The following is a 17,968-nucleotide window of genomic DNA, read 5'->3' as shown; positions in this document are numbered from 1 at the left end:
ACTTTTTGTCACTAAATGTATTTTTGACACTGATTTTAAAGAAATGCTTTGTTTTTGTAGCACATCAGGTTTTACCATGTGTTGTTATGTATTATTATCATTATTATTATTAGTAGAAGTAGTTGTAGTCATAGTAGTAGTAGTAGTAGTGGCAGCAGCAACATCAACACCATCATGAAAACATGATGTGCTAGAGAAAAACAAAAGGACAGTGAAGATTTGGAATCAGCACCAAAAAATAATCTTTCAAAATGTAAAAAAAAAAAAAGAAAAAAAAGTGGCCAATGCGATTATTTTGCCAGTCTTGTTTTTGTTGTTTTATAGTTTGAAGTGTCACAAAAGCAAAAAAATACAGTCACTATGTTGCCTTCGTTTCTTTTCACAAAATCTTGTTTTCTCTGCTTTTTGGCCATTAACCTTAACTATTTGTTTTTTGGGGGGGGTGGGGATTTTTTTTTTTTGGTTTGTTTGTGTTTTGTTGCCGGTGGTTGTATTATCACGGGACATTACACAACAATACCCTGTGGGTCTTGAAAGATTATAAGAAACAATATAAGGAACTCTGCTTTGAAAACAATGGGCAGTGAATGACTTGAAGGTTTTGTGATTTCAATTTCCATTGGTTTCTATCAGGAAAATAAATTCTAAACTAGAACAACGTGGAATTAATTTAGTTTGGAATGTAACAAGGAGCACACACACACACACACACACACACACACACACACAAAAAAAAAAAGAAGTTTGAGATAAGGAATAAGCGCCAAGTGTGAGAGTTGCACACTCAGGACTTCAGCTGAATGAGGATGAAGGCCCAACAGAGAAGGCCTCATTGTGGCTTTCCCACAGCGAATTTGGCGGCAGTGAATGCTCCTGTACTCACCCACAAAAGACCCGCACCCTCAGTTCTCAGGCAGCCGGTTTGGTGCCATTTAGCATGTCGCGACAAAAGCATAGCAACCAAGAAGCACCGAGGGTGTGGTCCACTGGCAGTGGTCCACTATTAAATACCGTGGAGTGAAGTGACACAGTTCTAAACGCCAACTCACTGTCTGCCTCCAATCAAACTCATTGATTGGTTGAACAAAAGCGCAGGACATCAACTCAATACAGCGATACATTCATTTGTTTTACTGACCCACTTATCGCAGACAAGTTCGATATGTGAAAAACAGCAAGAAAAACAGAGGGCTATCAGTTGGTTTCAGGTTCGAATGGGCAACCAACCTATCTCGATTGAGTTGAGCGTCTGACGAAGTGACGGTTTATCTGAGCAGGAGGAAATACGAGTAAAGAGGAGAAACCACAAAGAGTTGATTTATATGAAGCCTCGTGGCTCTTTTGGGGCTCTGTGAAAAAAAGAACGGCATCCTTCTCCGCTCGAATGCCTTCAAAGGCTCTTTTGCAACGCATGTTACGCTCACATCGCATGACTGTAAATCATCAGCGGACTCGTGTTGTTTCAAAGCGGTCAGAAGCTCACAGAGCACCAAACAGAAGTTATTTGGCAGAGGCTGCACTGCATCCAGCTTTGTGCGCTTTCCATAGTGAGCCTCGCTATTGTTGTGCTGAAGTGACGTCACACTTCGGGTTTGTCACGAGTCAGGATCTCACTTCGGGAAAATGATTACTTTGTCAAATCTACGAAAAAAGATTTTTTTTCCATGGCTTATTCACTGTATTTTGTTTAATTATTTGACTTGGGACATAAAAATATTTCATTAGGAATGTTCTGAAATTACATCACTCTTGACCTTGAAAGCATTCTCTTTTTTTTTTCATGAAATAATAGTTATAGTTATTTTGATGGTTTTCTCCGGATACTCCGGTTTCCTCCCACATTCCAAAAACATGCACGGCAGGCTGATTGAACACTCCAAATTATCCCGAGGTGTAAATGTGAGCGCAGATGGTTGTTCGTCTCTGTGTGCCCTGCGATTGGCTGGCGACCGGTTCAGGGTGTCCTCCGTCTACTGCCCGAAGACAGCTGAGATAGGCTCCAGCACACCCGCGACCCTCGTGACGAGAATGGATGGATGGACGTAATGCATGTTGAAACAGATCTCTGAATTCACTTCACAGGGTCTTCAAAGCTGCGCTTGGGGTGCCAAAGTAGTCCAGCACATCCCGACCAGAGAAAATTTTGCGGCACTATAGTAGTAGTTTGCTCCTCAAATTTCAACCCTTTCCCACTGTTATAACGAGCCCGTGGCCAAACAATGGCCAACAACAGTGCCTGACTCAGCACCATTCTAATTGTATGTTTGTGTTAGCGTCTTATTAGGTCTGGGAACACTCTGCGGCCATGTTTTCCTTCAGTCCTTCTTCCCAAAAAAAAAAAAAAAAAAAAAAAAAAAAACACAAAATAAGAGCGAATATGTGGCTCATCCACAGGCGCTGTGGTTTTGCTTCGCGGCACGTGGCAGCAAAAGTGTGAGACAGATGCTTTGTGTTACTGTTGGCACGCTTGGAAATTGTGAGCAAACTCACATTTTAAAAATGTTAATTGACTCATTTTAAAGAGGAATGTGCATTGCTCATTGCATTTCCCTGAATAGTCTTTGTACTTTTTTTTTTTTTTAAATGTGCAAACATGCAATCCTGTTTCCGGGCTACAGAGAGCTCATCTTACAAAAGCTGACAAAAAAGAGTAACTGAGAAAATACATCGTACCTCTATTTTCCACTTAGGATAATGGAGGATAATAAGGTTGCTTGCTTTGGAATTCTCAACCCCCCGGCCCCACAATGCCTCCCCCCCTGAATATCATGCCCCCCCCCCCCCCACACACACACACATACCAGTAAAATGTACCATAACAGGAAAAAATGATTATAAACTCAACACATTTGAGTTGCGTATTTACATACATATTGCGTACATATTTTCATTTTTAATTTAGAAGACTAACATGAAGACATAAAATCATCATGAAACATTTAAAATATTTTTTTAACAAATAAATAATCTTTCTTACTGATCATTTTTAACATGACTTATCTTTTTTATTTTATTTTCAATTTCTTGTAATAATTTTATTTGGGTTGGGTATTTAAGCGGCCATTATTTATTTTCATTAAAAGTCATAAATTATACATCAAATTTAAATTACAATGAAACATATAAAGACGCACAACCATTCACACCCACATTCACACCATCACTGAGTGGGAGCCGTTCCTACGCTGCCCGCACACAAGTCAGGCGAGTGTACCACTACACCATTAGCGACTACCAAGGATATTTCCCCCCGTTATCGGTGAACAATGTGTTGACATAGCGGACAGATATCTGTTATCTCTTACATGGCCGTGCATTGTGAACCGTCATTCAACCCTGACTGATTATGACCACAAGTACGTGCAGACCTTTGCCAAATGCTACAATACGCACGGTGAGTACATGTTCACAGTTGACAGTTTAAACAGATGCGGGATTCTTCTGGACCAGAAGTATCAGAATTGGACGGCGCTTCCAATGTCAGTATGCAGATCCATGCCAACACTCTTCACAAAAGTGGGAAAATAATTGTGGGGTGGCGTATTTGTGTTCGTTTGCGTGGCTACTTCCTGGTAACATGATGAGACCGTACCATTTTTGATTCTTGGATATAGGAGAGCGCTACCATTGTGACTCAAAGAATAAAAACTTAATTGTCTTGCAAAAGTAAAATGAAAAACGCAAAGTGACGTACAGTGTTTGAGTTTGTTTGTCAATTCCTATATCAGCCGGCTTCTTCCTGGTTCAGCGACTCGCGTGAAGGAAGATGATGGGACCTTACCATATTTAATCCTGCGGTGGCGTGAACTGTTGAACTAAAACAAAATTTATTCAGAATGGTGAAAAGTCACATTTGTTTGCTTGTCTTTGTGTTTGCTAGATTGAATCCTGCTTGGCTCATTGAGAATGATTTGACCATATTCATTCGTCAGTGTAGTCACTTTCATTGTGACTCAAACAATAACATTTAAATGTACGGGTGTACTGACATATGAAACAGAAATTATTCTTTGGGGGGAGCATATTTGTGGTTGTGTGTCAGTCACAGACTTATGACTGGACTAACAATTGTCGCCTTGCCCATCTATATTAGGCTATTTCCAGTTTCATGGCGAATAACGTAAGACATTACAAATAGACTGACTGGAGTGTACCATTTGCATTTGGGGAGGGGGCGATTCAAAGTCAAAAGAGGAAACAGTTTTTGTGGGCTTATTGAAAAAGCTAATGTTTCTTGAAAGCACATGCTTCGTTAAATGCCTTACAATCAACTTGATGTTAAAATGTTTAGGGGGCACATTTTTTAAAAGGACAAACATTTTGATTGTCGTTGCCATGGGAAACCAGGCGACATCATTCATTCCGTATGATCATTTCTTCAACACAAACATTCTCACAGCCCAGCTGCTCGCCTTGACACACACACACACACACACACACACACACACACACACACACACACACACACACACACACACACACACACACACATAGCTGCACGCACACACAATAGACATAATGGAGATAGCAGTGGGCGTGGGGTGACGAGAGGTGTTTCCCATGAACGGAGCCCTCCCTCCTGGGACCTCTATCCGCTATTATTCCTCGACCTCACGCCGCCAACCTCTCACCCCTGACCCACCACTTGGCCCTGTCTCAAACACTCCTGGACACCCCGCTGCCCCCACTTTCCACAACCTGTCACAACCAAGTGGCTCAGCAGACCTCTTTAATTCGATTATTGGGACAGAAGTGGCGTAAAGCCCACATCCTGGTTGTGGATCCTAGAAGGCCAAAAACCTAGCCAGAGACTGACCAGACAAGGGCAAAGGGGATCCGAACAAGTGGCCGATGGACGCTTTGGGCTATGTCCACTCTACTGACCTTCTGTAAGAGGGGCTCAATCCACGGCATTATTGCTTAAAGCGCTGAGAGGCAGCCAGCTGTGCAAAAGAATCCAGTGTGCAAAAGTGAAAGCCATTTGGGACTCCATCCGCTAATTTAATGCAGACTTTCAACACTCTCTGTGCGCACAATCCATCAAATGAAGATTCATAACAGTAATGGTATTATTAGTGTGTCTCATTATAATGCCATTGTTTCTTTACATTATGAATTTCATGCTGGTTAAATGTTGTGATTTAGTTGACTATTAAAAAAAAAAAATGTGTTTATTGATTCCACTGCAGTGTGCCAGGCATTTATGAAAGGCATTCATTGTATAAGAAGAAAGCTTTATTTGTATAAATATAAAAGAATTAATGTTCTATATAAACAATAAAGATTCTGTATTAAACAGTGGTGTTGATTTTTTTTTTAATTTATTAAAATTAGGAGGTACGTGCAACATACTAGTAACATGAAATCAGTTACATTAGTAAAAATGAGCCACACAAGTAAAAAAAAAATAAAAAAAAAAGGTTTACCACAGATTCCAACTTGGCTTTTAATTTTTTTTTTTTTTTTTTTTTAATTTTTTAAATTTGGTGAGAGTCATTCTTTTAATGCAGACCTACACAACTTCTGGACAATGTATTGACAAAAGTATTGGGACAGCTAAACTTAATAAAATATGGAGTTGGAGTCCACTAAGAGGTCTGAGTGATTGATTGATTGGGAGGCGTGTCCTTCAGGTTTGGCCCATATAAGGTACGATCACGTGCGTACATTCTCCACTTTGGGAACAGTCGTAAAAAGTAGCTTTAGGCTTTCCAGATGATGCAGAAGTCTTTTCCCATACGGTGGGGGTCAAAAAGCTTAAAATGACTTAGGAGACATTGATGTAATATTTATGACGAGACCCTCTTTGGGTCTGTGTGTGGTTTAGGGGTCACACATCTGAGATTTCTCTGCCCCGAGGCTGCTGTTTGCTGCCATTCATCTCTCTTCTGTAGTTAAAACAGAAGGGGGAAACTGCCATGCGGTCGCTTTTTGCCTAAGTCTGCGTCATATTTAAACCTACAGCTCTTACAGATGATCATCATTCATTTGCACTCTAAAAATGCAACTGTTCATGCAATCGGCTCTCACTCCCCCACTCTGCTGTGGCCTTCCAGCCAGCATCTGTCACTGCACAAAAGCTCAACTTTTGCAGACTTTCGACAGCTTGGCAGAGAAGCTTCCTGTGGGCCTAACGCGCCTTCCTCTCGAGAATTATAAGCAGACAATGAGAGCTCTCGCATGGAAACAAGTGAGAGAGAAAGCAGGTGTGTGCAGTGGCCTTTAACTTGGCAGCCTTGAGAGCACAACATCAGGATGAGTCATCAAACTTTGGCGCCATGCTCCGCCAATGAGGAATAACGTAAATTCACATCCTTAATACTTTGGCATCGCCCATTTGCATTGAATTTGAGGTTCAATTTTAGGAGCAATCAGACGGAATGTCTCGGCCAAGTTTGTTTATAAAAGTCACTTCAGGTGAAACTGCATGGGTGAGGTTGAAGTTGTGAGAAAAACTCTCTTTTTTTTTCCAATTGTTTCAAATTCTGTTACAATCCAACAAAATCTGAAGCACAACTTCATTTTTGAAGTACCTCTTGAAATAGGAAAAATTACCTTCGAACGGCAAACCAAAACGGCAGACTTCCTGTGCCTTTTGGAGTATGGTTTCTTCGACATTTTTGTGGGCCAACTCATTATAGACATGCCAACCTTGAGACCTTTTTGTGGTTCTGCTTTGTAATGACAAATGTTGTGTGTGCCGAAGTGACACTTGCTTCAAGGTTGAATTAAAACTATTCCGTCAAATTTTCATCGTGAACAAGCCTAGGAAATACGCTGAGCATGGAGTTATTTGGACATACCTCAACAAGGTAACTGCTACCTCACCCTAAATAACACCACATCCTAAATTGGACCAAGGAAAGCAGCATTGGAACATCTAGATGCTGCAATACATCCATCCATCCATTTTCCGATCCGCTTTATCCTCACAAGGGCCATGGGGGGTGCTGAAGCCTATCCCAGCTTTCTTCACCCGGAACCGGTTGCCAGCCAATCGCAGGGCACACAGAGACGAACAACCATCCGCGCTCACACTCCCACCTAGGGACAATTTAGAGTGTTCAATCGTCCATATTTTTGGAATGTGGGAGGAAACCAGAGTACCCGAAGAAAACCCACGCAGGCACGGGGAGAACATGCAAACTCAACACAGGAAAGCCGGAGCCAGGATTGAACCCACAACCTCTGCAGAAACACAGCAGCCTTTAATTTTGTATTCACGCCAGCCACAATGTGCTGTCAGGCTTTGCTGCAAAGGACCGAGCACTTCTCAGTGGTGTGCTCGGGCGGAGGGGGGCGCTGGGAGGGCGACCCAACATGCTTTTGTCTTATGGTTGTTTAGCAGCGGCGCAGAAAGCGGCGAGCACAAAGGCCGATCTGTGGTGCCTTGAATACACTCGAGCGGGCACAAGGCCAAGAGCTCAGTCCTTGCAGGGGTCCCACAGTGGATGAGCCCTCTAATGAATTCGCCTCTCGCTCACTCCCCAACGCAAATGAACTTGCAGGAAGAAATTAGCTGGAAGGGATTCTTCTCTTGCACAATTCATTTCTACTGGTGGTGCTGAATGGAAGAATCGCATGCAACTGGTCACTTGAAGGCTACGAGCTTGACAACCAGATCCAATCCAAGAGCTGAATCAACATTTTTGCTCACTTTTGATTGACACTGTCAGAAAGAGATTCTTTTGTTTAGGTGTTCAGGATTGCGGCGGCCCGGTGATCGACTGGTTAGTGCGTCGGCCTCACAGTGCAGGGGTTCAGGATCACTTTTGATTGACACTGTCAGAAAGAGATTCTTTGGTTTAGGTGTTTAGGATTGTGGTGGCTCGGTGTCGACTGGTTAGTGCGTCGGCCTCACAGTCGAGTGGTTCAGGGTTCAATTCCAGCTCCGGCCTTCCTGTGTGAAGTTCAACTGCATAGTGAGCATCACACAGCAAAGAGTTGTTTCAAAATAAGGCTAACAGCTTGCTTCAAGCTTTTGATTGCAACTACCAGTTTAAGTAAATTGTCAAACTAAACATTGAAAAAAAGAGAATTACACGTTATATTTAACCAAACCAAATAACTTTGGCCTTGTGAATGTCTGCTAGCTTAATGTTGACACACAGTGCAAATTATCACAGCCCAAGAAAAGTGGCATTGATGTTGGGCAGTTTTAACCTTTTAAGCAACAGAAATATGAATGTGTGGTGCAGCAACACATGTAGAGAGACAATACAGTAATATTAACGGGCGCATGTTATTTATCCTCTGTGAAAAATGACGATTACTGAGGTTTACTAATCCTAGTTGTGACTGTTTTCTTTGTGTATTTATTTTTCTGCAGTAAATTATTATTTCTGTATTTTCTGTATTAATATCAGAATGCTTAGCCTTGTTTGGGCCACAGTGAATCACAGAGCAAAGATGCCATGACACAGCTCGGCCACTATGTCAAATTAGCAAATTCCTCTTGTCACAGCCACACCCTTGATGTCAGCACTGTTTGTTAGTCCAATTGCATCCATCCACATTCTGAATTTTTTCATTAGCCTTGATTATATCATTCGTCACTTTTATCCTGGTTTTCCAAAAGACTGAAGGCTATCAGCTTTGGTCTTGAACCCCCACTGGATGCCCCCACACCCCTCAGCCGCTGCAGCTTTAATCCTCTGGCCCAGATCCTGACCGGGCTCTCTGGGCTTTTGTGTCTTGGTGATCGGTCTACTCTCTTCAACACTGCAAGCTAGCAGCAGAAAATAGACAGTTTACTTCTGCATTCATGTTTCCTTCCGTACTGTGCATAGGTGGTATGGAGAAAGTCTACGAGTGAATTCAACTGAGCTTAAACGCCAGTTGAATGTGTCAATGAATGCTTGTCGGGCTGCATGCTTCCATTGTGTCCCCGGCGGGCCTTCCAGAAGAATCATCTGACTGTGAACAAAAACACAGATGCAGACCTCTACGCCACTGGCAAACAGCAGAAGTACAAGCGGCCAACATATTGTGGACTCGTAGAATAAGGCCTAATTAAAAGCTTTATTATGCACGTGTGGGGCAAGAGGGTTAAGTCTTTTGGGCAAGACAAAGTTTAGATTGTGTCTTATGCAGTTGCAAATAAATGAAGCGGTCATTTCTAAATTTGCTGAACAATGAAAAGTCAACTGACTTATTTTCAAGTACAGTGCGAGGCACATATACAAACTGTTTTCATTCCTGCACCGGTCACCTGATTTTGTTTCAAATCCTTGGTGGTGGTTTTTAGATCCAAAAAAAAAGAGAATTGTGTCGCCGGCCCGATATTTATGAACCTGATTGAATGAGACTGCCACTTGGACCATGCGGATACTCGAATAAGACCGCACAACACGCACATCATCACAAAGCGGACAGGCTTCCAAGTTGGGGTCAAGGCCAATGCACATGCTTGAGCACAGGCATCCCCAGTCAGGACCTTCGACTCCAATCACTTCACAAGTCACAATAGTCAATGGGCTTGCTTTGTCTTTTAACAGGTCAGAACTTTCCACAACATTAACATGCAAGCAGCGCGGCGCAGTTGCCGCAGGAAAGAACAAAAAGTAAAGCCACAAAAGTCCAAACTTGGGAGTTCACACCATCATGTGCGAAACGCCCGCAACTCTTGTGATGCTGCAGCTCAGTGAGGATCGCGATGAGGTCTTTTTCTTGTTTTTGGGGGGGGGGGGGGGGGGACTAGTTTGATTTGCTGTGATACGTCTCCAAGTAGGCTTGGCTCTATTTTTGTCCCAATTGTGCTCAATGGGCTTTGCATTCAAACTCGTTACTTTTTCCAACAAGGATGTTAAAATGTAAAAAACATATCGATGCGGCGTCAGGCGGAATCATTTTACCTCCAAAATCATCACTTTTCAGGAGACCCGCCAAAGCGGCATGTTTGTTCAAACGAATAGCATCACAGTCTTAAAGAGCGCAAGCCATTTTGAACACTTTCCGGTAGTAAAGTAAAAATATGTGAGAATAACAAAAACACGTGGACTGGCTCATAGCATATATTTGTGAACAAATATGAAATTTACCAAATATTATTCTATGCACAATGTTTTTAATATTGCCATTACTTTTGATCGGGGATTTTTTCTTGTTGTTGTTCTAATGAGAGCAACTTGGATATCACTCAGCCTGTCAGAACTGACTATGTTTCATTTTGGAGCTTCCACTGATGAGACAGAAAGCAGAAAGGAAAAAAATAAAAAGTTGCCTCTGTATGAAAACTGAATGCGGTCAACTGTATTTTGGGTCCCAAATGGAAACGAGCCCAGAAATGATGCAAGCGTGGCAGCAGCCACCTCATTACTGAGAATCATTGCTGCAATTAATGACAACAAACTGAAGATGTGATGGTGTTTGGGGCTGATTGATGGGAACGTACAGTTCAGTCATCAGAGGTTAGCGCATTTGAGGCATTTTTTTGACGACCAAAATGGCCTCTATCTGCAGCTGAAACGCATCTCAGGGGAAAATTAAGGCTCACAAACAACCTTCCACAATCATATTTATGCCTCGACAATTTAGAGTCTTCAAGAACCGAATGTGCAAGGCTAGAGCCTAGATTTGAATCCCAAATCTTAGGTACTAACCACTAGTCCACTATGCCGCCCTTGTTGATGCTAACCGTGAAAAAAAAAAAAAAAAACTTTCCTTTGCTCTGAGTCAGGATGCTGGGTCACATCGCAAACTGTCCACCACCGTGTGTGTGTGTGTGTGTGTGTGTGTGTGTGTGTGTGTGTGTGTGTGTGTGTGTGTGTGTGTGTGTGCGTGTGCGCGCTGACGTGACACTTTCCAGATACCCACAGAGACTGGACAGGAATGTGGAAATCAGAGATGGCAGACTCCTCTTCATAGACATAAAATCATTACAAAGCGCGTGTGCGTATGTGTGTGTGTGTTATCTCAAAGCGAACTCTGTAACATCTGACACCGCGTTCACGCCTCCGCACTGTCAAAGGCAGCTGGAAAACTTATTTCATCACCCAGGCATTATACGAACGTCAGCCGAGAAGCACTCACTTCTTATTTAATTTCTTGTCCTAAAATCTGGACCCGATTTGGACAACCTTCACCTCAAGCGTGTTCACAACATGGTAAATGTTCCCGTCCAGGATGAAAAGTGCGGATTTTACGATGAGTGTCTGGCTCCAAGTACAAATGGCGTGCTTGCGTTCGATTACATAGCTCTTAAACGTGACAGGTGAGAGAATCTTCACAAAGCAAACACAAACTGACCGATACAAAAATGTATGTATAATGTCTGTATTAATGTGTTTAATAAAAGTGTTTACATTTTTAATGTGCTGTGAGTAACAATAAGCTTTAACGTAATTAAATAAAAAATAAAATAAGAACATGACATTATGATGAACAATTAGTCACTGGGTGAGTCAACCAGATGCACAAAGAGACACTCAATTAGATTAAAAAAAAACGGACTGCGGCAGCTATTAACTCGGGACATCACCGCAATTTTTCACACACAGACATTAAAATGTCAAGACCATTCGAATGGCGCTGCTAACCAAAGAAGTAGCAATTACCCATGCCATTTATTAACAACCTCAACACTTGAGACTTGCAAACAAATTCACTTGACATTTGCTCTTTGCAAAGAATTTTTTTAAATTCCATTTTAGGTTGGGGGAATCTGTCTGTACATGTTCTGAGCTCCTGTTGGCATACCAGTGTCACATTAAAACACAAAATTCTACAGCTTTTTTAGGAACCTATCCCAGCAGGGGTACAACCTTAACTCTTACAACAACAGAGTTAAAAATGACGCAAATTGGGTGAAATGGCTAACCCAGTGTTGGGTCCAAAAGGGACCAAGCTAATGCAGTATGATATAAACCCAGCACATTGGGGTGAGAGTTTGACCCAGCACGTTGGGTCAAGATTTTAATCCAACAAGGAGTGAAAACTGCTCATACTAACGCGAAGCACCCATTCAATTTCATCAAGGCTCCAGAGCTGCAGTGGCCTGGAAACGGTATATCGTGGAAACGGACCCAACTGGATGCCCTTTGCCTTGACCTAGCTTTGAACCCTGACCCTGTGTCCAAAGTCATCCAGCCACAATGTTTTTGCAAAAATCAAATTGACTTCAACTTTAGAACACAACAAAACTGTCTATAATGTCAACCAGCTTCAGATCAATAGCCCGCCCAAATTAAATCAAGTGAGTGGATGAGGAAACAAAAATAGCACATTTTTTTGCATGTGTGGACTGTTGGCTAGTCAATCACAGGGCACATATTGACAAAAAACAAAAAACAAAACAATCACACTCACAATGGACCAAATTTTGCATGTTTTGGGGATGTGGAAGGAAGTCGGAATACATGTGTGACGAAATGGTGGCAACATGTGACCACACAAGGAAATGCCCTGCGGCTGAAAATTTGGTCGGATGAAAGCGAGGCATGAAGTCTCAAGCAACCAAGTACTGCATTTATGATTTGAAAGCCATGATGTTCTCCCCTGTGTTCACCACAAAAAAAGATGTTGGTGTGAGGAAGAAGAAAGAAGAGGAGAGTGTGCGGGGATTCCGTTCAAAGGCCATGTTGCTGTGAGACTCTCGGGCGATTCAGTTCACTTGGGCGTTCGTGAACGGAGGCGCCACACAAAGGAGCGCCTCCAAATTAGGAGCACAAAGACGCCACTGTGGGAGCCTCCCAGTGAATTAATGAGCACTGATACATATTCTCACAAACGCCTCATAAGATGGGGTAGTGCTGGGGGGTAAATGGGGGTCACGGGATTGCACGCTTGCGGCCATTTTGTGGTAAAATAGCCCGAAACTGAGACGATTTGTCGTTGCTGTTGTTTACCTCTACAATTTGAATAAAAACATATATTATTGTAGCCTAATTTATGAAAACATTAAAACATTAATGTCGAACATTAAATTCCTCCGCTCGTACTGATATTCCTGGTGTATGCACGTTAACCACAAGGGGGCAGCAAAATGCTGACATTCAGAGATACCGGGAGCCAATCAAAACTCCTCAGTAAATCGCAGTAAAATTTGTCAATCTTCACAGAGGAAAAAGAATGTATACCAGTGAGTATTGTTATATTATCTATCTACATGTGTCGCTCCACCATTGGTGTTGAAATTTTAACATTGCTACACTGATGCAATTGGTGTTTCTGTCTATTGGATTTTGTGCAAAGTTACGTGGTCATTTAAGAGCAGAATGTGTCATTCTTTTGTAATTATCTTGGTAACTACTTTTTATACTTGAAAGACAGCAAAGAAAACGTTTTATGACCGCATCAGTTTTTCTATGGACCAGATTTCTATTAATTTCTGGGAACATTTGCTTGGATTTCTAAAGACTGAATTCCAATTTAATTTTTTAAGATTTTGTAAAGATCAGATTGGCAGGATTACACAACATCAACTCCTCAACTGGTTTGCATTAAACTCTGCTTCGGGGTGGGGCCATGCAAGGAGATTTTACTCCATTTGGTGTTGATTCGGTTCTTGGATTATATTCCATTTAATGATTTATTTTCATTGGGTTTTGTTAGTCTATATCGGTTGTAATTAAATTGGGATTAAAAAAATAATTTTCAGACAGTTACCAAGAAATGCATATTAAGAGTATTAGACATATGTTTGTATCATAACAAAATTAAAAAGAGGGTTTGTCCAGGGGTTTTCCACTTTTATTAACATTACAAAAAGATTTTTGAAACATTACAATTTAGATAGATAGATATATCGATAGATAGATAGATAGATAGAAATGATAAATATTGGATGTAGAGCATTATGCCGATGCATTATGCCAGTATTATTCCACACTATGAAAATATTAATCACATCGGACGGTTGGCCCAGGATTTTCCAACTTACATTAAGCATTTAAAAATGTACATATCCCCATTATTGTTCCGAGTACGTGATACATAAATATTGAGTGCACAACATCGTGCTGATGCGAGTGTGTTTGGGTGTTAGTGTGTCGGTGTATGTTAATAAAATTAAAAACATGTGACAGAGTTACATCAGTTAGTGCAGACATGACTTCACTATGATTGTCAGATTTACTTTCACCCACTTGACTATAACAATGCCTCTAGAAAACAATCAAGCACTGAGTGATTGAATCACACTGCTAATCAATCACTAATCGGCAAAAGCTTGCATCCAGTCTGTGATAGTAAACAGGGAAAGCCAAACGAGCAGTAAGAGTTGAATAGAGTGGGTGAGCGCACACACAGCCACAATCCTGCAACACTTAATCTCTCTAATCCCTTTCCTCGACTCAATCCCACTCTGGACACAGCGCATACTCCAAAACACAACGCCAATACATTTTTGGGCAGTTGATTCGAAGTTGGAACAGACTATTACGCACGAGAAAAAGTTTGCAGAGTCAAACAAGCAGGCTGCCCGTTGTTTCTTGTGGATAATAAATGAACAAAAAACACAACTGGGCTCACCCATGTTTGAAGATCTTCCGTGTGAGTCCGAGGGTGTAACAGTCAGATGCAAGTTGTCGAGCTGTTTCGTGAGCCCCGCTACTCGCGAGTCCAGAGATGCGCACGAACTGGACGCTCTCAAACACTTTGGAGACAGCCCTGGTGACGTCAGCACCAAGAGTGGGCGGGGTCTAGGATCAGGGTAGAGAGAAGAATGAAGAGGGTCATCGGGGAGAGAGTGGACACCAGAAGCAACGTGTGCTAATAAATGCTTCAAATGAAAGAAATACGAGTTTATAGAACTGTTGTGCCTTTTTATGTCAACCCCCCCCCCCGCCCCCTCGCTAGAGATTAGGAAAGATAACATAGCAAATTGATTTGGAGCAAACAAATTATTTGCTCTGTTGTGCTAAGATCGTTAACAAATTGTTGCCATAAATGTCGATTATTTACATTATGAAATTGGAAAAAACTTAAATTAATTATTTAGCCCAAAAAACGTGTTTTTTTGTGTGTGCTTTTCACAGTGCACTTGGTGTATGAGGGCACAAATTGAGAGAAGCATGTTGGTTGAGGAGAGAAATAAAAGAAATGGAAAAACATCAGCAGTGACAACTTCTGATACACTATTTGAGAGGAGACAGAGAGAAGCGAGAGAACAAACATCAATAATAAGAAAAACAACACTTGCTAATATGTGGTTTCCAACAAGGCAGGTAGACGAGCAGAAGACAACATCCACAAAGCAGTTTGGTATTGAGAAGAGATCGTGGTGAGCATCGAGAAAAAATCGTCAGTTGCAAAAGCTGACTGAACCCGACTTAACATCAACACAATATATACACGAAAAATGTGATTTAAAATAAAGCATGTGCCTATGCACAAACAGCACATTTGGCTTCAAACTATCCTCAAGTGACCTCTTTTCCCGACTCGTATTGACTCTGAAGAAATATTTCTCATGTTGGACATGGGCTCAGAGAGCCGACTCAACGATTGTGTGTTGTTTGTCTCACTGAAACCGGTCGCCATCACTTCAGTGTGCAGGCATCCGGTAACCAAGGAGGTCCCGGCGGCCCCCGGGCCGCTCCAGCCTTTTCAGCAGGGGCCAAGTGGGCAACTCTCCATGGGATGTTTCATCACTACGTGATCTGCACAATAGCCAAGCAACACTTTTTTTTAAAAAAAGTGGACACTGAAAACTCCAGGAGTTCAATTTTAAGTCATGTGAGACTTTAAATCTTGATATATATACATATATATGTGTGTGTGTGTGTGTGTGTGTGTGTGTGTGTGTGTGTGTGTGTGTGTGTGTGTAATAAATCAATTTGTCAATTTGCAGAATTAGCGTGTTGACCTCACAGTGCAACCGGGTTCGATTCCAGCTCTGGCCTTCCTGTGTGGAGTTTGCACGTTCTGTCCGTGTCTGCGTGGGTTTTCTCTGGGTACTCCGGTTTCCTCCCACATTCTAAAAACGTCCATGGCAGGCTGATTGAACACTCCAAATTGTCCCACAGTCTGAAAGTGAGCGCGGATGGTTGCTCATCTCTGTGTGCCCTGCGATTGGCTGGTAACCGGTTCAGGGTGTCCCCCGCCTACTGGCCGAAGACGGTTGGGATAGGCTCCAGCACACCCCGAGACCCTTGTGAGGATAAAGCGGTTAAGAAAATGGATGGATGGATAGTACACATGGTGCAAAGTGGACATCAGAACTTCAGGTCAGCTGAGCATCCTCCCTTGTGTTTACATCAAGGTGAATGACTTCGCCGCTCATCAACATCTGGTTTAGCATTTGAGAACTGGAAAATAAAGTAAAAAAATAAATAAATGAATAAAACACTTGTTGACCTCATTTAAATGGTCTTGACTACAGTCTGTCAGACGCGGCAGATTTGTATACAGATGACACCAATTATCCAAGTATGTATTGTGTCTCAGCATTTTCCATCCAATCCACACAGCACATTCTCTGCAGAGCGAATATAATTCTTACTCAGCTTTGGCTGGGGGGTTCTGCAAACACTGACACCGAGCTCATAAAAGTCGAATGGACTAAAACAGGGTTGGGGGTGTACTGCACGGGCCTGCGCGGCCTCCAGGTCGCACAGGAAGTCACATCTCGGATCTTACGGAGTTCTGTATCGCATCCCCGTACTTCAGCCGGGGTGTTAAATTGGGAGAACAAACACATTTCAGCAGTACTTCATGCATAACAACACCGCAAACCATATTTGCAGTGTGCCCCTTCTCTGTTTGTACTTCGTACCGGTGCACTCAAAGAGAGAGAAGCCTTTTTTTTTTGTTTTTTGGGAGGGGTCACATTTGAACGAGTCATCACAAAAACAAAAGAGCAAGTATGCGCGTCCTCGTGAGGCCAACGCACAAGTGGGTCACCCCGACTCAGTCACCACACAGGATGCATCATGAGTGGAGTGAGCAATGGTTTCCACTGTAAAAAAAAAAAAAAAATTAAAAATGCAGCGGGCCGGCAGCCATGAACTGGAGACGGAAAGCACTGATTCTTTGATGCCATGAGGGGACCTGGTACAAAATTTGCCTGGTCTCGCTTTTTTTTTTCCAACTCATGTCTGAGTTGTATGACCCGATGGACTGGCTCTTTTCCTTCAAATGACCCCATAAAATAAATTGGCATTTAGAAACTGCATTTTGTATATGCTTGGGTAGTCCCTGTGTGATATTAAAAAAAAAATGGTTTGTTGAACTGAAACCTTTGTAAATGCTAAATATGCAAATTACACAGAAATCAGGAAGGGGGCAAATACTATTTCACACCACTGAGGCAGCATTAGAAAGGACAGCAGCACCAGTGCTTTGTATAATGCTGCTATCTAGTGGTTTAATGCAGTACCAACTGAAATGATGTCAGGAACAACTGAGGAAACTTGACACGTTTTTTTGTTTTTTTTTTGCTTACTTTGTACTGCTGTTATTTTAGGGTTGAGTGCAACTTAAAACAACTAAAAGAAGAATCAAGCATACCATTAAAAAATCTGTTCAGGAATGCAAGAACTACAGCTAATGTGTATATTAATCAGATTTATATTTTATTGTATTATTATTATTATAGGGGCGCCATGACTCAGTGGTAGAGCGGTTGTCTCCCAACCCAGAGGTTGGGGGTTCAATCCAATCCATTGCGACCTTGTTGAAATGTTCTTGAGCAAGATACTTTCGCTCATCTGTAGGTAAATGAGGTAACATTTTAACAGTTCTGAGATTCTGGGTTTGAATCTTGACCCTCATGCATGTTTGGTTGATCACCAATGTGCCATGCAATTGGCTGGCAAGCGGTCAGGCATACCATGCCATCACTCCCAAAGTCAGCTGGGATCGGCTCTAGCTCACACTTGACCCTGAATATTTTTGGTCGATGTTGACATCACAAATGCAGCTAAATCCACTGCTCGTCATTTTTTTTGAATTTTTCAGACTTGAGAGGGGATGGCACACACACACACACACACACACACACACACACACACACACATATACACACACA

The 17,968-nt window shown here is 42.1% G+C and overlaps 2 protein-coding genes across 3 annotated transcripts in view; both read right to left on the bottom strand.

Annotated features, from left to right (window-relative positions):
• Positions 1-14,588, bottom strand: part of gpm6bb (glycoprotein M6Bb) — a 29,071-nt gene extending 14,483 nt beyond the window's left edge. The window contains exon 1 of one of the 2 annotated variants that reach the window (XM_019895383.1): positions 14,470-14,588. In XM_019895383.1, the coding sequence (XP_019750942.1) occupies positions 14,470-14,473 (4 nt within the window). In that variant the 5' untranslated portion in view covers positions 14,474-14,588. The remainder of the gene's footprint in view (positions 1-14,469) is intronic. The other variant, XM_019895385.1, reaches the window with a different exon arrangement.
• The window catches only part of fancb (FA complementation group B), a 59,673-nt gene continuing 56,265 nt past the window's right edge, over positions 14,561-17,968 (bottom strand). The window contains exon 10 of the mRNA XM_019895364.1: positions 14,561-14,639. Within this exon, the coding sequence (XP_019750923.1) occupies positions 14,617-14,639 (23 nt within the window). The 3' untranslated portion in view covers positions 14,561-14,616. The remainder of the gene's footprint in view (positions 14,640-17,968) is intronic.

Source organism: Hippocampus comes, unplaced genomic scaffold, assembly GCF_001891065.2.
Source record: "Hippocampus comes isolate QL1 unplaced genomic scaffold, H_comes_QL1_v1.1 scaffold237, whole genome shotgun sequence".
Taxonomy (NCBI): domain Eukaryota; kingdom Metazoa; phylum Chordata; class Actinopteri; order Syngnathiformes; family Syngnathidae; genus Hippocampus; species Hippocampus comes.
Note: the sequence above shows the minus strand (reverse complement) of the source record. Positions and strands in the feature narration are given on the sequence as shown.